General features: G+C 41.8%; 1 protein-coding gene across 1 annotated transcript; it reads right to left on the reverse strand.

Moving 5' to 3' along the window:
- Positions 1 to 4,528: 4,528 nt before the first annotated feature.
- Positions 4,529 to 22,861, reverse strand: LOC119741014 (ESF1 homolog). The gene is made up of 11 exons (XM_038216574.1): positions 22,708 to 22,861; positions 20,455 to 20,928; positions 19,461 to 19,831; positions 18,680 to 18,837; positions 17,609 to 17,722; positions 15,667 to 15,914; positions 14,598 to 14,786; positions 12,764 to 12,891; positions 10,521 to 10,641; positions 7,265 to 7,347; positions 4,529 to 6,282 (listed from the first exon to the last, which is right to left on the reverse strand). The coding sequence occupies exons 2-11, from the start codon at positions 20,906 to 20,908 to the stop codon at positions 5,812 to 5,814; spliced, it is 2,337 nt and encodes a 778-aa protein (XP_038072502.1). The 5' UTR covers positions 20,909 to 20,928; positions 22,708 to 22,861; the 3' UTR covers positions 4,529 to 5,811.
- Between the last annotated feature and the right edge of the window lie 266 nt (positions 22,862 to 23,127).

A 23,127-nucleotide genomic window follows, 5' to 3' on the forward strand; every position in this document is an offset into this window, starting at 1 on the left:
TTGATAAAACGACATGGGGTGTGATTTCCAACGATCTACATCCTCATCCGTCTCAACGTGAGGCAATTTATAGTCTGAGGTTAAGTCGGGAAACGAGCTTAAAAACCCGTTGGTATTATTAACTATAACTTCCAGTTCACTGGGTTTAGTGCTGTTTAAAAACTTTGCTTGGGACGCAGCTTGATGCTTTGGCTCGGTTGCCTTGGCTACATTTTGATTTACTTGTTTCGCTACCTGATCAGCTATCGATTGTATCTGCTTTTTTAACAACATAAAAGCAGCCATTATTTTAGTTTCAGTTTTAATATAAAAAGACTTTAAAATAAATGCATTCGTTTCACTTGTTTCAAAATGAGCAGACGTTTAAATTAGAAGACGTCGTAGATAATTTAAACGGTCAAAAATCTGTACGCGTAAAAAGGGTGATGTTTAACCCCGGATATTTTAATATTTCCAGCGCCACGGAGATTGATTGGTATACGCAAATAGATGGGAGACCCGCTGAAAGACCTGATGATGGTATAAGACCCGAACTGGTTAACCCAGATGTAGAAGTAAGAACAGATAGAGATTTTATTGTGCAATTGGTACCCGAGTACCCCTACGACTTTTTAATTAACGACGAAAATACTTTCAATAGAGTTATAAACGATCTTATAGAAGCGTACGAAGAAGATAGACTAGACTCTGCTTTAGAATCGATCCGAGAAGAAATGGATCAAATTGTAGGTGGTATAAGAATGTTAAGCTTTAAAAGACAAGACAAAACACTAACCGAAGAACAAAGCAATACGCTTAAATTTTTAATAACACTTATAGCAGAAAGAAGAGGCTTCATCTTTGAAGGTAAAAAGATAGCGCTAGAATATATCCAAGGTATAATAAGCGAACCTAGGGTAAGAATTATTAGACAAACTGGTGTGACAATACGTGGGAGTCTTGTCGTGTCTGGTGATAATTTAGATTTTATTTCTCCGAGTCTTTTAGCGCCGTTACCAGCTGGAGTCACCGGTTCGGTCACCATACCACCAGGGTGGTACGACGTCGATTGGTTCGATTTCATTTTAAATTATATACCCGGGGTAAGTTTTCGAATATTTAGAGAATCTAAAAAGGTGACGTTGGTGGTAACCGACGTCAATCTCAAATTGCGCTTAAACAGAGAAGTCTCTCGATTACTCAATTTACCCAAGGGAAGACTGATACCCAAAGTGGTATATACGGGGTCTTACGACGTTAATCCGTTTAAATTTTTGTTTATTCGCTGCCCGCAATTAAGTACGAGTGAAAACTTTTTTGATGGCCGTCCGTCTGACATCTTAAAAATCGTACCCGTGGGTACGCGCAAACCCGAGCCTGATAGAGTCGAGGATTTCAAGAAACTTAAAAACGGTATAATCGACAAACTGACATTTTCAATCATAGGTGAAAAAGGACAGATCATCAACAACAAGGGTGTGAGTATCATGATCGAGTTGGAGATCTTTTAATTTTAAAATCTTTTTATATTAAAAACATGAGTGTAGATGGTAAGGCGTTATACCCTGATATTTCTGGAGATGTACTCCGATTAAATAGTAACGAAGAAACAAAAGTGTACAGACTTAAAAAGATTGAAGAGATTCGATCTTTAATCTTAAAAGAGAGAGACCACCGAGAGCACACTTATAAAAAAATAAAGAGAGTGATCGACACTATTAATTACGTAGAGATAGGATTAGAAGGATTGGGGGCTATAGCGGGGGCTGTCGGTATTCCCGCTCTCTTGGGTGTTATATCAACCCCCGTTGGATTGGTGTTAGAAGGAACGTTTATAGGCGCTTTTGGTGTAGATATTTTGCTTAGAATCGCGTCTAGGCGATTATCCGCCAAGCTGAAAAAGCACGACCAGATTAAAATATTAGCAGACTCCAAACTTAACACGATTGAAGAATACGTGTCTCAAGCCATCAACGACGGAGATATATCACACGAAGAGTTCTTATTGATTACGAGAGAGCTCGCCAAATTTAACGAGCTTAAGCAGAAAATTAGAACAAAAACCAGCACAAAGCTTCAAAAAATTAAAAACGATACAGACTTTGAAAAAGAAGTTAAAAAACGGGTAGACGAACGGCTGGCAAAAGAAAAAAAATCTCTTATCGAAAAACTTACAAGTTCAAATTCTCGGTAAATAAACATTATGAAAGCGAACCACCGAGTTATACCTCTATTTCACCTCTTAGGGCTACGCCCTCGGCCCCGCCTTTATTGTAGTGGTCATCGTATATTTTTAGTGCTTTATTAAATTGATTTTGAGTCACTTTAAATAAATCTCTAACTCGTTCTTTGTCTAATCCAACGACGTGATGATAACACGCCGCTATTAATGACCGTTTGACGCAACCATTTCCCCTCAATGTTTTGTAATTAACGAGCTCGTTATATTTATTGATTGTTTCTTGGACATCTTCTGAGTCTTGCTCTGGACAAACAGACAAAATAAGTTTCTCCACAGTTTTTCTTTTGTTTCTCTTTAAAGTTGACCAATTGATACGATCTTCTTGCACATTTTCTGCCGAAAAATCAAAATAACGTGAAACTATTTCACCGCACGTTTCACAAATTAAAAAACCATTCTCGATGATTATATGATGATCGCACTGATCTCCAAGTTGTGACGTCACAAAGTATTCCATCTATTTAATAAAAACCGATATTATTTTTTATTCATTTTTCAAATACTCGTCGGTCTAAACATATTACTCTCCATTTTTATATTAAAAAACAGCTCCTCACCTTTTACAGGGTAAGGAGCTAATTTTTTTCTTTCTCTCACTCTCTCTCCGTTAGATTTATTTTTTTTATTTTTTTTTTTTTTCTTGAGATCGGGGGATTTCCCATTGGCCCTGTACTACCCACAGACCTATGACAAAGTCTGGTACCCAGACTTCTCATTAATGGCCCTGTACTACCCACAGACCTATGACAAAGTCCAGCACCCCCGCCTCCCTTACTACTAAATCTATCCCCAGAAATCAAGCTCTCACGGGAAAGGCCCCTGATGCCATGGCCAAACCCATGATTCCCTTGGTTACCACGTTTCACCCCAATCTCCCTCCCCTCCGCAAAATCACTAATGACAATCATCATATCCTCCATACTTCAGATCGCCTTGCCCGCGCCATCCCCAACGGCCCCACATTGGCTTACAGGCGTCCTCGAAATCTACGGGACTTGATTGTTCGAGCTGAAGTCCCATCCTTAGATGCATCCCCTCCCACCCAGCATGGTACTTTCAAGTGCAGTTCCAGATGTGTTGTCTGCCAGATTCATATCCAGGAGTCTGACTCCTTTTCTGGCCACTCTTCTGTCACTACCCACAGAACCATTGGTAACATCACTTGTAACACCTCTAATGTCATATATCTCATTTCTTGCAGGGTCTGTGGAGTGCAGTATGTAGGTGAGACTAAGAATACGCTCAAGAAGCGTTTCTATGCCCATCGGTCAACGGTCAACACCAAGAAACTAGACACCCCTGTTGGTCATCACTTCAACCTGCCTAACCACTCCATTTCTGATATGATTTTGCAGGGCATTGAATCTCTTGGCCATCGCAAAGAGTCAGTTCGCCTCAGCAGAGAGAAGGTGTGGATGAATCGTCTTCGAACTATTCAACCACATGGTCTCAACATCCAACTTGGAAATGATTAATCCTTTTCTTCCTCCATTGTCCTCTGTTACAGATAATCCATCTGGTCTTCCTTGTTTGTGTTTACACATCTCCCGCCATCTTTCATCCCTTTCCACCTCAATACTGTCCCCCCCCCCCCCCCCCGCATCATCCCTTCACTCTCACACTCTTTTGTCCGTTCCCACTCCCTGTGACCTTTGATCCTTCCCCTTTCTGGTCCCTCCCCTGTTTACACCAGACCCCTTGTGGTTTGCCATCTCCCTTTGTTTCTTTGTTCTCTCATCCACCCTCCCCTGCATCTTTCCACACCTTTCCCTCCTAATCCTCCTTTTGTGTTTCTTCTTTCAGCCCTGCATGTTTGTGTGCACCCCCATGTGAATGTATGTATCTCTGTCATTTCTGTTTTAGCCTCTGAAGAAGAACTTGCTAAGTTCGCAACGTCAGGCCACATTAATTTTAGATTTATATATTTCAGGTCCATCCAGTCAGTAAGCAGTTTGCAGCAGTTTTACTTTTTTTCAAGATAATTAATAATGAGTCTACCTTTCTTACACTCTTTTGTCCGTTCCCACTCCCTGTGACCTTTGATCCTTCCCCTTTCTGGTCCCTCCCCTGTTTACACAAGACCCCTTGTGGTTTGGCATCTCCCTTTGTTTCTTTGTTCTCTCATCCACCCTCCCCTGCATCTTTCCACACCTTTCACACCTAATCCTCCTTTTGTGTTTCTTCTTTCAGCCCTGCATCTTTGTGTGCACCCCCATGTTAATGTATGTACCTCTGTCATTTCTGTTTTAGCCTCTGAAGAAGAACTTGCTAAGTTCGCAACGTCAGGCCACATTAATTTAAAGATTTCTTACATGTTGTTTGTATGTAAGACCAATTTTGTAAAATAAGACCAATTACTGATTATTGACATAAATCACTAGGCTCGACCTTATGGCATAAAATACATTCATAGTTCATATTTCAATATAATCTAAGAGTACACACAAAGACAGTTAAGTTGTGTCCATATGCATTCCTCTGTATGCGTACATTACACAATTTTTGTCTGCTGTGATGTATGTTTTTAAGTGCAAACTTTTCTCACAAATCATTCAGTGAGCAAATTATGGGTTCACAATATGAACAGAAAACCCCTAAACTGAACAGTGTCTTCCTGAAATGACATCACACCAACAGCTCCCTCAGTTGTCCACAAAACCATGGACAATTTATAAATGTTTAAAGAATGCACTTTTCAATAAAATCAACCAAAATATATGTCCAATAGTTTTCATACATTAAAGAGTAGAAAGCTGCACAAAATGTGTTCCTAGAAAAAAAAACATCACATAAAGCCTTTAAGGGTGCAGTGGGCCATATCACAACAGACGACAATTACTTTGTTATACCATGATTGTATTTTTTATCAAAACATTTTTGAGTTTTTAACCAGTTCACGCCAGGATTTTTTTGACAAAAATAGAACGAGGCCCGTGATTATTTTTCACTTGACCTCAATGCCAGGCGGGTTGAAGCCATCACCCTGAGGCAGCACACTGATATTTCTAGCCTCGCTCACTGCGAGCGGGTCGCTGACAGATATTTCCAGCCTCGCTCCCTGTGTAGTTATCCGTCATCCCTTGAAGCTATCACCCTCGGGCAGCACACCCATATTTCAGGCCTCGCTCACTCGCTGTGAGCGGGTCGCCCCCTGCGTGTTTATATAACATCCGTTACGGATACCGCAAAACAATTGCAGGTATACACAACAACATCCGGCGCGAACTGGTTAAGAAGTTACAATATAACTAAAATGTGATTTTCGTAAAGGCAGGATTTTTACTTCTGTTTTGACACCCGAAGCATAGTGATTGAAGATTCTAATGCTTCTGTGTTTGATTAGAATATAATGTTTGCACATCTGCAGTGACACGCATAGTTCGCGTTGTTGACATCATGCACATTCTAGAGGAACAAAACTTATCTTGTGGCTTTTGCACTCAAGATTCGCCTCGGGTGCAATGGGACCCTCGGGTGTTAAAAACGCCATATCCCACATCACGGCAGTCAACAATTGTTTAATGGAAACTTTAAAAATAGTACAATAATTATTCCACACACGGCTGAATCCACAAAAATGAAGTTTTGGATTATTTCACTTTCTGCCGTTTTAACTTCCGTTCCTTGAACTGGTCTGTCTTGTTCTTGACGGATTTGATGAGCATCGACAGTTCGGCATCTCGCTTGACCAACTTTGAGGCTTTGGGTGTGGTCTCGGGTGTGGCTCTGGGTGTGGTCACCACGCCCTGTCTCTCCTCTTCCTTCAGTCTCCTTTTCTGTCGTTCAGCGAGCAGGGCCTCGGTGGCCTTGGTCTTCTTGAAGTGCGGGTCCGACGGGTCCACGGCGTACAGATGAGAGGTGAACATCGCCTGGAAGCGATTGTCGCCCACGTCAATCTGGAAATCATCCTCGTATTTTGTGGCCTCCTCCTGCTGCTGTTGTCGCCTCTTCTTTCGCTTGGCCTTCTTGCTCAGGGTCTTCTCATTCTCCATGATCTGCTTGAGATTGAAGTGTTTCTTGCCGTCGCTGTCCTCGTCCATGAACAGCAACTCAAGCTCAGACTGTGATGATTAAAATACAAAGAAACTTTCAAAATAGTTCAGCTGGTTTTTACCGTACTGCAAATGAGTAGTAAAAACTTAAAGTGAAGCAAGTAAATTCAATGTTATTTAAATTGATGGAATACAGGTAACTACAGAGCCTTAAAGATATGACCAGCAACCACCCACCTCTTTCCAAAAAAAAAAGAGAGAAGGGAACAAACAAAAAAATTCCCTTGGGCCAAAATTCTTTCGGTGCCGTGTAGTGTTGGTCCAAAATTGGATTGTGATATGTGCTATCAAGCTGCCATGGTGGAAGTGGGCACTATCAACAACATAAATCCAATCCAGGCTAGGGAACGTTGGCAGGGTGACCCAAGAAAGTCTGAGCATACCTCAATGCAGTGCGCATGAGGCATGCTTGGAATGTCCTGGGTCCGATTCATAGTATTGACAGCGCCCTCTGACCACCACGGCACCTTGACCGCATTTGCAAAGGATTGGGACCAGCTACAGTAGGAAAACAAAATTGGAGTCTAGGACCAAGACCAGGAGCCATGTTAATTCCTCACAAAAAGAAGCCCATGGGCCTTATTCACAAGTTGGCCATTTTTGTCGAGTTCCCTGAATACATTTCATTAATTGTTAACTGTTGAATAGGATGGCGCCAGACTATTCATGCAGGCACAATGCAGCCTTATTTTACTGTCATTTTTTTTTAATCTATCTTTAAACATTAGTGAATGTTTAATTACACATTTTAAATTATTCATTGAAGCAGACTGGAATTTATTATAAATTAAGTTGCTTTCATTTCTCTTCGCAAGATCCAAAAATTAAGATTTTACCTAACTTTCAATTCAATATGGCCGACTCGTGAATAAGGCCCAATGGTGTTTGGAGTAAAATGTAATAAAAGAACAATATTAATGAAACGGCTTTTCCCTCTCTCCTACCACTGTTTCACTGACATAAGGGGAGCTACAAGTTGCATCTTATTTACCTTGTTCTGCTGGACTTTGTCTTTGTCTTCCTCCCCGACAGTTTCCTCTTTTCTACCTTTTGTCTTCTTTTTCTTCTTGGAACCTGTGAAGAAAAAACATAGGTATTTGATTCCCTTGATACCGTGTTGCTAAAAATGCGCTACTATGGAGAAATCCTATGGCACATTCTGTGACTGGATCCCGCCTACAATCTTCTTCAGACTAGACTGACTGACCGACTGACTGTCACTTGTGAATAAGCCTTTTCACGGATACCGCCATCTTTGAAATTTGGGGGACATTACAATGAAAAGACATCCCATCATGCTCAGCCAGAGTTGTAATGACTCGAGTCAATGACTCGACTTGAGTCCGACTCGAGTCACGTTTTTTGGCGACTCGACTCGACTCGAGTCCCGACGGGTAAATGACTCGACTCGACTCGAGTCACTGCGAGCAAATGACTCGACTCGACTCGAGTCCCTCATCAGAATGACTCGACTCGACTCGAGGAAGGCTAATAAGACTCGAGTCCCAAAATAAAAGCAAAACTTACTTGCGAAAAATATTTGCAATGACTTACGCTGCGCCGTTCGCGTTGCCAGTTTTTGTTCACGTCACGTTAATGTTCGCGAATAATGTACGTTTATATACAGCGGCAGTCTGTTTCCTTCCTCCATAATGAAACAACAAACATACACCGTGTCGCGGACTCCCTCCTTGTGGTTCTATAGCATGTAATGCTAAACCCGGAACCAGACTTAAAACGCATTTCTCAATCCGTGGTTTCATCATTGGTTTCGGGCGATTTTGAAGTTCTTGGTGGAACGCTGGCTAAATTCATGTCCCGATTTCACACAAAAAAATGGATACGGACGGGCCCACCTTTAAATAATCAGAAACAGTTGTGTATAATGCAATTAGGTTTTAACGTTGTCAGCGATCAGCGAACAACAAAATCTAGACCCGAAGCCAAACCAGTTATAAGACCGAAGTTTCACATCTTCTTTTCTGTGACGTGAGCTAGCAATGGAAACTGTTGGTTGGGTACCATACAGCATACTTTATGTCTTTGGATTTCCGTAATAGACTGGTGCCTTGTATTCTTTCTCTCTTGTGTTGTTGCTTTTTATTGTAATTTAGTGTTCAAATATTTGTGACTCGAATTGACTCGATCTAAATACTTGACTCGACTCGACTCGACTCGACTCGACCACACTCTGTGACTCGACTCGACTCGACTCGACCTTGTTGACCTAATGACTCGACTCGACTCGAGTCACTTCTTTAAAATGACTCGACTCGACTCGAGTCACAAAAATCAGTGACTCGTTACAACTCTGTGCTCAGCTACAGTTGCAGGTACCTTAGGTCCTATGCTGCCGACAGTAAGAAGGACTTCTTCACTTGCAAAGAAATAGCTTGGAGTGCCTGTAACAAGCTTCATAACATCCGGCAATCAAGTATAGCACAATCAACAAAGCTGGCCTTCTTCAGAGCCTGTGTGGAGAGCATTCTTCTCTATGGAGCCGACACCTGGACCATGAAGAAGGAGCATGGCACATACATGTACACCATGTTCTTAATGAGGGTCAGAACATCTCATGGCGTGAGCACAGGACCAAAGAACAGATTTACGGAGACGTTCCACCTATCTCTGCTATTGTTTCTCAACGACGAGTTCGCTTTGCTGGCCACTGCTACCGTGCTGTAAACCAGGTCATATCTCATGTATTATGTTGGAGACTTCCATGCCCTAATAGAGGACCAAGACCTTTCAACTACATTGATGTGATTGGTAGAGACACCCAATGTGAAATGGAAGACCTTCCGTACATAATGAGGGATAAATACACCTGGCGTGGCGTTGTAAACGAGATCTCGGTTGTGACCGCTTGATGATGATGATGATGAAAGTTGCATGATGGGACGTATTTTCATTGTAATGCCCCCAAATTTCAAAGATGGCGGTATCCGCAAAACGGCTTACTAGACTTGCATAAGCGCAACCCTAGCTTAAAAAATTGAGTCAGATGACAAACTAGACCAACAGCACCTTCCTCCAAAAACTTCCTTAAAGATTTTAAATGGTTGTTGTGCAAAAGAATCTAGTTGCATTTTATATAATCTCCTCTCACCCCCTGCCCCGGTGCCCCCTTCCCCCCCCCCCCCAAAAAAAAAAATTGTCATCAGTGCTGAGCCCTCTGGTTAGTTTTAGCCACCAAGTTGAGTCTCAAAAACTACCGAAATATACAAGATTCAGAATGTGAGCTGGTTTGATGTTACCACTAAAGCAGAAAAAAATGAATTGTAGTCATACTGTGTGCCAATCGGAATGCAATGAAATTTTGACAGGTTTTCAATCTGATCATCTTCGCAGCACTAGTACAGGGCGAGTCAAAAAAAGCTGAACCCAAACCCCATAAAATATATTTCAGATTTAAAAAAATATATAGCACCAAAAATAATAATGACTGGAAGGCCAATTTCATAAGCTACTTTTAGATGAAAAAAAACCCACTGAAATTACTCAATCCGTTCAAAGAATATCACCATTTAGAAACATTGACCCTAAAACCTGTCTCGTCCATAAAAAGCAATTTATTGTGTGTTTTGACTGTTTGGAACAACAAGAAAATGACACAGAATACTTGTTTCAACATCTGTCACCAACAGTAGTACACCATATATTTATTAACAACCCTGATTAGTGAAACAATATGATTTATAAAATCTACTTTTTTAAAGGACGGGCCTTCAAAGGGATTCGGTTGAATATTTTTAACGTTTAAACTGAGATTTTATCGCTGGTGATGTTTGAAGACAATTGCGACGACGATTCTTGAAATTTTTGGACGAAACAGGTTTGGGGGTCATTGTGTTTAAACTGTGATATTTTCTGAACGGATTGACCAATTTCAGTCATTTTTTCATCTAAAAGTACCTTATGAAATTGGCCTTCCGTTCATTATTATTTTTGGTGCTACATATTTTTTAAAATAGGAAATATAGTTTTTGGGGTTTGGGTTCCGCTTTTTTTTTCTCACCCTGTATTTGCGTTCACACTAAAGCATATTTTGCATATATGTGTGAAATTTGAATCAGGATTTAGGAAATGGTTTAGTCATTTGTAAGGCGTTCTGGCAAAATGAGACAGAACTGGGCACAGGCCGTAGTGGAAAAGAAATGTAAAAAAGACCCGTGTTTTATCTCCCACTGTAGCCAAGTAATTCAGACACAGCCCAAGCAAATTGGCAAATTACAATATAATCTGACCTTTGACCCCATCCTCCTTCAGTGCGTCTTTGAAGAAAGGATCGTTCAAATCGACACCATCGGGAAGTTCATCATCACTGAAGGCGAGATCAGTGTTCTGATTGGTTCCCTCCATCTGTTCCTAGAAAGAAAAAGAAAAAACAGCCAATGGCATTCAGTTTGAAAAGTAAGGTTTTTCTTCGGGATAAAAGCATAAATGGAGACCATTTACACATCCAAATATTTACACACGGATACTTACAGTAATGCATAGGGCTGGTACTTAAGTGTGCGTCAATCCAACAAGGGAACAAGGGAATGGTACCTGGTTCTTTAGAGCCAGTTGTCAGTTCACTGACCATACTACATGTGGCATCGCACTAAAATAGGTTTCTAACTCTTTCCAACAAATGTATTGATGTACCAGTGTTGCAGTCGAATCCATCACAAGCCCCTAGAAGTCTTAACAATAATAATAATAATAATATCGGAGTCTTATATAGCGCACATTTCTACCAATTATTAGGTACTCAAGGCGCTGGAGATACCGGTATGTCTATTATTAAAGAAAGGTAAATAAAGTTCATGAGATATATGAGACCCATTATGTAGCACCTTATAAGGGTTGACAAGGTGCTGCGGCGCATATTGCAGCCACCATGCCAGAAACACCAGGGCAAACCCTTTCTCTTAGCGATAAATGTTACTGGGTTCTTTAACGTGCATTACGCAACACACGGGACCTACGGCTTTACGTCCCATCCAAAGGACGAAGCAATAATGGTAAAGTGCCTTGCTCAAGAGCACAAGCACCATGTTCCCACGGTCAGGATTTGAACCCATGTACCACGGCACACGAGTCGAACACCGTAACCATTGGACCACAGCGCCCCAAGTCCTAACAAGTCCATCACAAGTCCTCCAGTCCCAAGTCAAGTCTCAGGCTATTCAACTGAACTTTGACAAAGGCATTCCGTTGTTATTGTTCATCCACCCTTGATTTACTTGTGACTGGACTTGTGATGGACTCGGCTACAACACTAAGTACTGCAACTGAGTGCCATACAAGAAAATGAAGGCTCAATGTTCTGGTTTATGAAACATTTCTCTGTAATTAAAAAAAAAAAAAAACAATTTGAAAGATAATATAGGTTTGCTTTGACCCACACTTGGGAAAAAAGAAAACTGTATACATATCAAGCAAACAGCATCTTCTGACATATAAAGCTGCCCTAAGATCGACCTTGCGACGACATGGGCAATTCCACGGTTACTCACATTACATTTTCGTAACATGAGTAACCGATTTTGTGCGTCTTGTTGATCATACATAACACATTTTTCTGGATGTCATCTTTGGTGCTTAGGTAGGTCTAGGTCTACTCTATCTACCATGGGGATAACAGTTATTAGACCTTTTCAGTAAGGTAATTACAGCCCAAGGAAACTCAAAAGTACATCAAAAATGTAACGTGAGTAACCGTGGAATTGCCCCAATGGAACAGTCTGCGACTGGCTTTTCAGGATCTGCGCCTGAGCTACGACCGTCGGGAACAAATCAGTCGCTGATTTTTTTGCGACCTGAGTGAAACTGTGACAATATTAAGATGATCGGCATCAGTTGGCGCTAAAAAAAACCCAACAGTCGCAAGAGTAGATATATTTCAACTTCTGCAATGCGACGGAATGCTTTCCAAACAGGCAGTCGGGAAGGAACCAATCGCAGTTGGCCTGTGTTCAGTTAGAACGTCATGCTTCATCTACTTATACTGTGAATCGTCGTCGCGTCCCGGGTAACGTGAGCATGGTTGTGATTATTCTGTACCCAGATGATGCTTGTTCTAAGAAAATGACATGATTTCTCAGTTTTGTGACCTGAGCATGACTTTTGTGCTTGATGCCGAGATCACCATCACAAGTGGACCTGTGGGCGGCTTAAAGGCACTGCGTTTCTTCACCCTAACTGAACTCAACCCATCAAAGCCCAACAGCAGGTTTTCTTGAAATCTGTTAGGATGGGTACACAGTACCCCTAAACTGATGGTCTTTTACATTAGGTTTGGCCTACCCTCAGAAACTAAGTCCAACAGTGTGTGTGTACAATTTCCCATGTGGGCGTTGGAATTTGCCAGGATGGGTACGACTCCTAGTAAAAATGCTAAGGAGTTAGGGTTTCACACAAATCATTGTTGTTCCAATGCAAATTGTCTAATTTCGCAGTACATTTGTTCTTCTACCAGGAACTTTTCAAATGTTTTCTTTACCTCTGTCTTCTTTCCTTTTTGTTTCTTCTTCTTCTCCTTCTTCTTTTCTAGGAATTTTTCCCAAGGTGTGGCCTCTGCCGTTCTCTCTGACTTTTTCTTCACGAGTTCCTCTGCTGTGTCTTTTAAACCTGTTGGGTTGCAAACAAATAGTAATCAATATTAATTAGCCCTCCTTATTAATTAACACGTACACATACATGCATCTTGTTGTGATTAATCATGTACTGTAGGCCATGGAATTATTTTTTTTTTAAATAATTAATTTAAGGCCAAACAAAATAATAAGTCGGTCTCTGGTCAGCGCGCGCGTCGATTTTAATCATGCGCGTCAATCTCTTTTTTTTCCCAAAATGTTCCGCGGTAGCTCCAACAGCGCCCTCTGTTGACGCACCTCCTCAATTTTTTTTTACCAAAGAGCACCAAGGAATGGGAAATTGCACCAAGGCAAATGATCAAGAGCACCAAGGCAAATTATGGAGGACACCAATGTACATGAGGACACCAAACAAGCAAAATAGTACCCCACCTTGTCTGTACAATCCAAGCTTGAAGAAAAAAAAAAAAAAGCAAAAAAAAAAAAAAAGCCTCGTCGCCGTGTCAATTACGGAACTTTGGTCTGACCAGAGACCGAATATTTTATTTTTTTGGGCCTAAAAAAAAAACATTCTTATTTTTTTTAATTAAGTTTGTTTTACTGTCTGCATATGTTTGTTAAAGTCAAATAAATAATAACAATAATAACATGTGCGCATATTTTTCTGAGATGCATGCTGATTTTTTGCTATCGATGTTGAGTTTCAAGTTCGTATGTTTTTACACACATTTAGGGCCACCGTATGCGATAGAAATATCCCGCCAACATACCTTGCAAACGCATGCTGATTTATCTTTTCAGGACGTTGTGAAAAACTCAACTCTATTACCAATTCTTCCAACCACACTCTTCCATGATCAACATCTCGCACTGATGGGTCTCATCCCGGCAATCGTCACTGAAAAGTACTCAGTACACACACCCAGACTTGTTTCACATACCTAGTGTGGACTTTCCTTTCTTTTCGTGTAGTTAAGGAACACCAGTGGAAAAACTCATTTTTCTCAAACTGTGAAAACTCTTACAACCCAATTTTTTTTCAATGATTCCCTTTAGTGTTTCTCTTCATTCTGCTACGGATAAACCTAACCCAAAAATGCCTCTAAACCTGTTTTCCAGAAATGGGGAAACACTGTGTGGACGTGGGCAAGTCCACACTTCGTCGCTGCTACCTACATTATGTGGACGTCTTTTGTTCTGAAGTCCACACTGCGTATGTAAGACAAGCTCACCCACACAAACGAGGTGCACACACACACACACGTACACCATTGAAAAATATTTTTAGTCTGGTCCTCAAGTACTCCACTGCGCACACCGCATTGATGTCTATTAGGTGCTTGACCCCATTGCTTATTAGACTTGTCACCAGTCCACCCATTATCATAAGTTAGGGCCTACATTTCGCTAGACGTTTTTGGGCAAAAACAATACTTAACAAGTATTTTTTTGTTAGGTAGAAAATGGGAAATTTGTAATATTTTAGTGGCAATTCGTATTTTCATAATTTAACAAAAAAATTGTAATAATTACGAAATTTTTTTAATAGTTGGCAGCTTTGCATATTTTCAAGCAAGCACTGTGCTTTGAGACCTTTGGTATAAGGCGCCACATCATTATTAATATGTTTTTTCATAGTTTACTGCTCCGGCTATGCATAGTTAAGATAGGGCTTTAACACGGTCAGCATATGCAAATGGTTTTTCCCCGTGTTTTGTTTTGAATATGCAAATGACCTACCTGGTTCCCATGTGATCTCCATCTCCATCTGTTTATCGTTCTCTGTCTGACGGTCGGTGTCCGCTTCCCTCAGGAGTGCCCGGTACTTGGCAATCTGTTGGTCCTCGCTCAGTGATGCGCTGTGTTCCTGGGCCTCCTCTTCCTTTCGTCTCCCGCCTGCCTTGTCGTCAAAATCAAGCTCCCATCGTTCTTTCAAAAAAATGAGAGAAAAAAATATCATGAGACATAGGCGTGTGCCGACTAATCGCCAATGCTTAATTGCAATGGTGGTCAAGACTATCAATTTCTAAAAAGTCGACTAGTCATTATGCCACGACTAGTCGTTATGCCGTTACTAGTCACTCCGCTGTGCCGCGACTAGTGGTTGCCCAGTGACTTAGTTGTCGTATCCTGCTGCACTGTAAGTCAGAAACGACTACACAGTCCGTAAATAGTGCTTGTGTAATGCAGCACGCACTGACAGTCACACAGTGTGACTGCACCAACACACTGCACATGTATGCCCCGCTGTACATGTAATAATGGTGCACGTGTAGCACTCACACCTGACACTGACGAAAGATATAATGATTTTGGTTTTCCTGAAGTGAAACGCAAGCAAGTGCCGGAATACAATTCAGAGAAGAAAAAAAAACGCTTCAAAAGATTTGACACGAATTTAATCCATCTGTATACTTACCTGTATGGGCTTACACAAAATTTAATTAAAAACCTTTTTACTGGTGAAATTAAGATCAGTTTCAGTTCATAAAATGTACCGAGTGCGCGCATGCAGTGACAGGTGTCAGTTCGTGAAAACGAAATAAAGTGGTTATGTAAAATAGGTGCACCAGGCACTCACGAACAACTGAGTGTCAGTTCGTGGTGTCGGTGACGAAGTGTGTGCCTTAACCCTTTGCAGTGAGTAGATATATCGGCCAACATCTCATTCAAAAGCGCATAACTTTTATATTTCTAGAAAAAAAACAATTGAAAAACAAAATGTATTTTTCCTTGTGAAACTCGGACATAGCATAGATACAATAGTACTTTGTTATAGCCACAGATTCAGAAAAGTTTCCGTCGGTACCTTCACCGTCCTCATCGCTGGAAGAAGCCAGGAAAGCACTGACGTCCATGTCCTCCACGTTCTTCTTCTTGAAGGCCTCGGCGGTCTTGATGGCTCGCTGGTGGCTTGTCTCGTCCCAAGTCAGCTCCACGCGTGACTGATGCAGCGCGGAGGTGCGGAACTCCACGGGTTTGTAGAGAGAGGTGTCCGGTAGCTCCGTCGCCACTTCCTTGGGCTCATTATCAAACGCGACATCGTCGGGGATGAACCTGACAAGGGGGCCAGTGCAGAAATCAGGATAATCGTTATCTTTAGGACTCCATTCCTATACAGGGGTGTGAGTGACCACTGATAAAAATAGCTGAAAACAGCTGAAAAAGGTGTAAAAAAGCTGAATTTTGGAAATCTCCTATACTTTTGTACACAGCAAGTGAGGAGAAAAAGCTGAAATCCAAAACAAAAAAAGCTGAAATCAGCTAAAAAGCCGAGATTTCACACCCCTGCTATATAATGTTACCAAAACTCGCCAAAACAGCTGACTAAATGACACTCAAAAGTGGCATTCGGATATTTCTTGACACATCTGAACAGCTTGTAATGACACTTTCTGACTTTCAGCAGATTTGATTTTGTGGAAACAGGGCAGGGCTTTGATTTATGAGGGAAATTATGGGGTTAAAAAAGACGACGACAGCCAGAAAACACTCTCGACAACCAAGATGGCGACAGTGCAAAAAACTGCCAAAACTGGTGAGAATTTTACATGTTCTCCCCATGTCTGTTACAAAATGATAAAAAAATCCAGTGCCAAAGTAAAATATGAAGTTTCTCAAGGCTGCAAACCCTACTTTCGAAAACAAATACACATTCTGTAAAGAAGTTGCACAATTGTGCGGAAGAAAAAAGTATAGGTGTCCTAAAAGTAACCATTACCACGATCATATCAGCTGCAATCATAGAGCTGATTGGATGCTGTGCAAGAACAGCAGATGACCATTTTTAACCATTGAGGACGGACCACATTGTGTGCGCACACTGGTTTGTGTGCGCACAGCGTGAAGTACGCACAGGTAATTTTATTCTGAATGTGCACAACGCCATATTGTCTTCGCGTGAGCCTCAGGCGTCATTAGCAATGCATTTGAATGTCCCTCTCAGTGGTCTCTCCCAACTCTCCCTTTGTAACCGTTGAGGGGGCACTTGTGTACGGAGTCCTGCTGGACGATTCCTTGATGCACACAAACCAATGGGCAGCCAGAAAATGTCCCCCGCCATTATGTATGGATATTGCATATCTGCATTTGTATTTCAAACCAATGCAAATATGAAACTGAAACACCCAAAACTGAATTACACAATCAGTAATGAGTGAATCTTTGCTTAGGTCTCAATTCATATCCAGGATGAGTTCCAGACAAGTTGCTGACATTGTATCGGGTATAAGTTGCAGGATTCTAAACAACTTCCCTGCAATCTTCCCGCAATGAAGTTATCAGTATTGCTGAGTCAAGCAGTTGCTAATGAAAAGTTCCCTAAACATGTTTGAGACAAATGCAGAGCTTCTTCCGGACAAAGTGAATGATTCTACCCACAACTTGGACTTCATCTCTGATATGAATTGAGACAAGCCCTTACTATTGCAGGTCATCTTGTTGGTAGTTAGTGCCCTATAATGTTTTCCGGTCTTAGTAATTTTTTTACTTGTTTGCACATGTAAAAATCCACGACTAAGGATTCTGTGCTAACTGGCTAATCACAGAATATCTGTACTAGTATTGTCAGCACAAACTTGTGATCAGAAATGCACAATTCTTTGGTTAGCAGAGGTTGGCCACTGACATGCTACTAAAACAATTCGTGGTCAAACTTGGACACAGTGATCATATCCAAAGATGGCCTTCTACAATCACTAATTTCCCAGTCCAAGAACCACCGTTTTGGGGAGTTTGTTTTTTTGTCTTACCTGAGGTCCAGTTTAGTGGAACTGCTCTGATACTCCATGCCATCGCAGTGGTCATACAATGCAGCAGCTGTGCCAACGCTGTCACAGTCCACAACTGCATAGTAATATTTCAACCTGAAAGAGATGAGTATTTACAGAGCATTTCAGTTCTCCCTTTTGGGCTATATTTCAGCGTTTTTTCAACCCGTTTTCTTAAGTGTAATATATGCTATTCAGCCAGCAAATTCAATGCTCTTCACACAGAGTGCACTGAACAATACAGTCCCCATCAGCAACGACTCAAGAAAGGAACGATTTGTTTATCAGGAGATTAGATTGGAATTGATCCTTGGGGTGTGTGGCTGTTCATTTTTTTTCTATACTACTGAACATGCAGCAAACGTAGGGCATTATAGAGGACCAATTGTTCAAAAAAGTAACCTTATTCAAAAAGCTTACTTAGATTAACCCCATCCTTCCAAAATCCTCCTTGCAAAATGGAGGATTTTGCAAGATTTAAGGCTATATGGCAAAAAGGTGCGGCAAATTTGGAAGATGCACTGCGTTAAGGCCTTGGGCCGGACCTTGTGTTGTTTATGCTCAGCCGTACATAAATTTAAGCCTTGATTACACTTGAAATCCTCTGCACTGCTCCAGGATGTCACTGGCTCTGCCTGAACATACCGACAGTGATTGCTGGAGGATTTTGCGGCATTGAGGCAGTGGCCACCCCTCCACGGACCACATTCAAAAAATAATGGAGGATTTTGAGGCTGTATGTAATTTTTACATGGAGGCAGTTGGAGGATTTTGCAGGATTGAGGTTGCATCCTAGCATAAATGCCTAGGGAGTTAGGGTTAAAGAAAGTATTGGTATTAAACACCCTGTGACATTATTTGGTCTGGCTTGCAGTTATGTAGAAGAAATTCCTGCTGCCAACTTTGCAAAAGTTGAGCACTTTTCAACGTCAAATTCGTTTTGCATGTGTGTGAAATATGGATCTGCCCTAAGAAGGTACACTGACAAAGAAATTACTGAAACTGTGCTTTCAAAGAAGCACCACTTGAAACAGACTGAAACGTCTGACTGACCTCTGCAGCTGGTACTTCCTGAGTTTCTCTTGCAAGAGGTTGTCGTCATGACGATCGTCCCCTATCTCCTCACTCTTGCCTCCGTCCTCCACGAGTTCCGCTGGCCCTCTTGCATCCTCCTCTCGCATCTTCTCCAGACCGTACTCTGAGGGATAAATCTACCAAAAGGTGGAAATGGGGGTTAAGCGTGACAAAGTCCCGACACAAACTGGATCAAATTGCAACAATGTCACAACCGAGGCTCATGCTCAGCTAACCACAGAAATTGTGCACTTATCATGACCACCATACTGAGACAGATTACCGAACAAGATTCTCACTCCCAACTTATTGGCGGAGTAGATGAAGAACGTCATCTACCAAGATGGCGGACTTAGGCCCCTACCGGTACTTGTGTTAATAATGGTGTATAAATTGAAGCATTCATTCAGTGCAGGAGCAGTAACGATAAAAATAACATTGTACGTGGTTATAGTGTGGGCTTGTCAGCCTTGTCTTTGCCAATTTGTATAGCCATTTCAGGATTTCGATTATTTTCGTATTAATCCATTAATTGCCCCTTCTTTTCAATTGGCATTTTGACACGGCGGCTGCCATATTGAATTTTTGCCCAGCTGCACTCCACACGCACTTGGGCGTTCGTAATCGGCAACCCAAAAACACAGTTTGCGGGTCACTTGAGAACACGGTCTTGAACACACCCATGGTCACTGAGAACACTACACTGGCAATACAGTCGCTCCAGTGATTCATGGGTATTTTGATTCAGGAGTACACGTACCTTGACTGAGTGTATCACACCACCAGTTGGTTTGAATGAGTTGAATAACACCAGCAGATCATTTCCTGTCACCCTGTCCCAGTCCATGTTACACAGTGCCAGCCTGGCCGACTGGTCCCCACTGCGGGGGGCGTCGCGGTCCAGCTCCCCCCACTGGAGTTCCGGCCCTGCTTCCTCCCGATCGCTGCTCCCGTAATCAGAGTCCGAGTCGGAGTCGGAGTCCGAGGAACTCTCCATGTTCCCCTGGCCCCGGGCCAGATCCACCCTGAGGGGTAAGGACTGTTTTGCCGGGAGGTCAGCCCGTTTGGATCTGGAGGGTCTGTGGTCCTTGGAATCACCAGAATCCCGATCAGAATCATCATCAGTGTCATCTGCAAAGTTGCGGTAAATGCATTTTGTGTTTTACTACCAATCACTTTGTGTATCTTGGTGTATATTAGTGAGTGTATCTTGGTGTATATCAAACCCTAACCCTGCCAGACGCAACACAGTGCATTGGGCAGAAAAGTCTGGTGCACTTTGATTCAGCTATCAACACCAGTGCATAAATGGCCAATTGAGAACTTATCCCATTAAATGCCACAGTTGTATCCTGCTGCATTCAGTGACCACAGACTCTGAGGCAGTTTGGCCTTGAGACTTTTGACCTGATGGATCTTGCTACACTGGGCAGGCTTGTCACTTAGTCAAGTGTTGCATGTTGCTGCTTTTGGCTACCCAAAATACCCTGGAGGGTTAGGGTTTTACTATTAAGGCATTTTTTCGTGTTATTCTTAGATATTCTGGAAGACTGTCTGCCTTCATTTCTATGAGAGTTTTTACCTTCTTTTTTTGATTGCAAACAGGTGTAAAAATTTATCTAATGCAAAAACAGCTCTTTGTTTTCACTTAATTGATTGCCTCATTGGTGATCAACCAATACATACATAGATCAGGTTTCAGGCTGCTCGAGTAATGGAAAAAAAACAGAGTTTTGTGACTTATATAAAAATACCTTCATCGGTAGTGCCTTGCACAGGCCTTTTCTGGTGTTCGTCAGCTCCATCAACTTTACTTTTTGGTGCCAGCGTCTTCGGCTTCTCGACTCTTCTCTCCTTTCTTCTCCTCAGTTGATCCTTGAGTTTTTCTTTCCCTGAAAGTCTCCTTATTTTGGATGAGGCCTCTTTACCGACATCCTCACCAGAAGCAGACTGGGCAACTTCACCTTCTTCACTGCTCTCATCGTCCTCTGAGCTGGACAACTCGTAAAACTTCCGCAGGTTCTCGTTGGATGTCAGGTTAATGGGGCGCCCTCTCTTGTCCACGGTGTATTTCAGCTTGAAGTTGTCATCCTTGAACATTCCGTGGAAGCGCTTGTCAATTTTGACCTTGCGCGCCCGCTGGGAGATTTTCCGGAAGCGGGGGTCATGGCTGATGATGGCAAATCGATTGTCATCTTCTGCCTCCATCTTGTCACTGAAGAGTTTTCCTGAAAGAAAGATGATAAATGAAAAGAAAAACTAAATAAAGGCCAAGGCCTGTCTTCATTTGTCAACATACATGCCATTAGTTTACACAATCATGACTCCCATGATCTTTGTAGGCAGTGGATAAGCTATTTTCACTGAGAATTTCTCTGACTGATTATGATAATTAATACGCCATATCACCATATTGCAAGAGGAATCGAAGATGTCTACCGGCAAACTAACGTTGGAAAGAATGTTGCAACCTGACGCCACTTTTTTCTTCAAATACCATCTCAAAAGGTCAGTCATTGCAAAAATGTTGAAAAAAAAACATGAATCTGAGACTGAGAAACATTTCTAAATTTGTTAGGAAGACTCTCTATAGACTTTATACACAATCGCTAAAGTGGTGTCTGGATACTACATTCTTTTCCTAATATTCACAAACAGAAAGCTGGTGTGGCCGATGCATGAACATTGTAGCCCCATAAATGTGGCAAAATGTGGCAAATTTACTGGACGGATGTAGTCCAGGAAATGGCAATCATGTAGTTACGTGCCCCTCTTTAATTTCGAGTAAAGAATGGGGTTTTTTTATCATTAAAAAATGGCCTTTTAAACCTAAAGCACACTTCTCTCAATAAGCCATTTGCGAGTGACCTACATGCATACCCTTTCAGATTTAAATTTGAAAAACATCTGGTACCCTGACTTCACTTGCTCAGAATGCTTGGCACATTTTAACTTTGAATTCTCCAGACCAAAGACACTGTTGCTAATCACAGTGTTCCCACGGTCAGGATTCGAACCCGTGGTACACGGGTTCGAATCCTGACCGTGGGAACATGGTGCTTGTGCTCTTGAGCAAGGCACTTTACCACTATTGCTTCGTCCTTCGGATGGGACGCAAAGCCGTAGGTCCCGTGTGTTGTGTAATGCACGTTAAAGAACCCAGTAACACTTGTCGCTAAGAGAAGGGGTTCGCCCCGGTGTTTCTGGCAGTGGCCGCAGCACCTTGTAAACCGTGGTGCCACATAATGGGTCTCATATCTCTCATGTACTTCATTCATCTAATAATAGACATAACTCCCAGTACCTTGAGTACCTCAGTACTCCGTTGCGATAATGCCTGAATAGGTTTCTGCAACGTAGCCATACAGACACAGATACAGATACATGATTCGGGGCAAGCTCTTGCATAGTTACGTAAGAGACGCTCAGCACCAATACATTGTTCACAATGGGTGAGAATGGCACAAAGACACCAGACCATGCCGGAGCTGGGGGTTGCCCCGAATCACGTGATATAGTAACAGTCTCTTTAGTTGGGAGAATGCAAAGTTAAAATGTGCAAAGCATTGGATTAAGTCAGCGTTCCAGATTTTATTCAAATTTAACTCGCAAATGGCTTATTCTAATGACCCCCTTTTTTTGTAATTTTGAACAGTTTCTTGGGGTAGAAATTACGGTTTTCATGCGCGATTTACCATTTGTGGCAGCACACCTTGCTCGTTCACGGTACATCGCAGTGTTCGCCATCGTGATTAATTTTCGTGTTCACCAGTTGTTCACAACAGCGAATAGTCAATAGCCAAAAGTGGCATCAGGTTGCAACATTTTGTCCCTACATTCTTTCCCGCATGCCACTAGGGCCTATAATATTTTGCACATTCAATTTGGACCTGTTCACTTTTCAAACCAAATGTGTCAGGGTGTGTCGGAAATAAACGTCTACTCATGCACAACGCTTCCGCAATATTCCAGATTCCTCGACTCGAGGCTCGAGCTTGACAACTTACCAATCAGAAAGTTCAAACTCTTTCAATACCATCATCATCAAATTATTTAATTCTGTTAACGTTGTTTTCCAAATCTGCCCTCATTAACAGAAATTTACAGGACACGTCCAGACGTCCGATTACACACGTGCACGCGAGCAATCTGGAGATTTAACCTTTATAGGGCGCCCTCAATATGCCAAGGAAGACGTGGAAGAGGACTTCGGTGTGGATGAGGATTGAAACTTTGTTTTCTAACTTATACGTTCTCAGAATCTCAGAAACTTGACTGGATATCGCCGCTAGGCATCATCATCCAGTTGTAGTTATGATTTTAAATAATAACTTTTGTTCCTTTTTATGAAGTAAACGATAATTCATACATGTGAATAAACCATAGACCCCACTAATTCTTGCCAATAATAAGAAATAAGATGAAGT

This window comes from Patiria miniata, unplaced genomic scaffold (assembly GCF_015706575.1).
Source record: "Patiria miniata isolate m_02_andy unplaced genomic scaffold, ASM1570657v1 HiC_scaffold_5, whole genome shotgun sequence".
NCBI classification, from domain to species: Eukaryota; Metazoa; Echinodermata; class Asteroidea; order Valvatida; family Asterinidae; genus Patiria; species Patiria miniata.

What these genes read in the sequence shown, in the direction of transcription:
- LOC119741014 (XM_038216574.1), bottom strand. Translation starts at nt 20,908, where the DNA reads ATGGAGGCAGAAGATGACAATCGATTTGCCATCATCAGCCATGACCCC. An exon ending in GTGTGATACACTCAGTCAAG is followed by an intron (nt 18,838 to 19,460) that starts GTACGTGTACTC and finishes ACCTTTTGGTAG; the next exon opens with ATTTATCCCTCAGAGTACGG. An exon ending in CAGCGATGAGGACGGTGAAG is followed by an intron (nt 14,787 to 15,666) that starts GTACCGACGGAA and finishes TTTTTTTGAAAG; the next exon opens with AACGATGGGAGCTTGATTTT.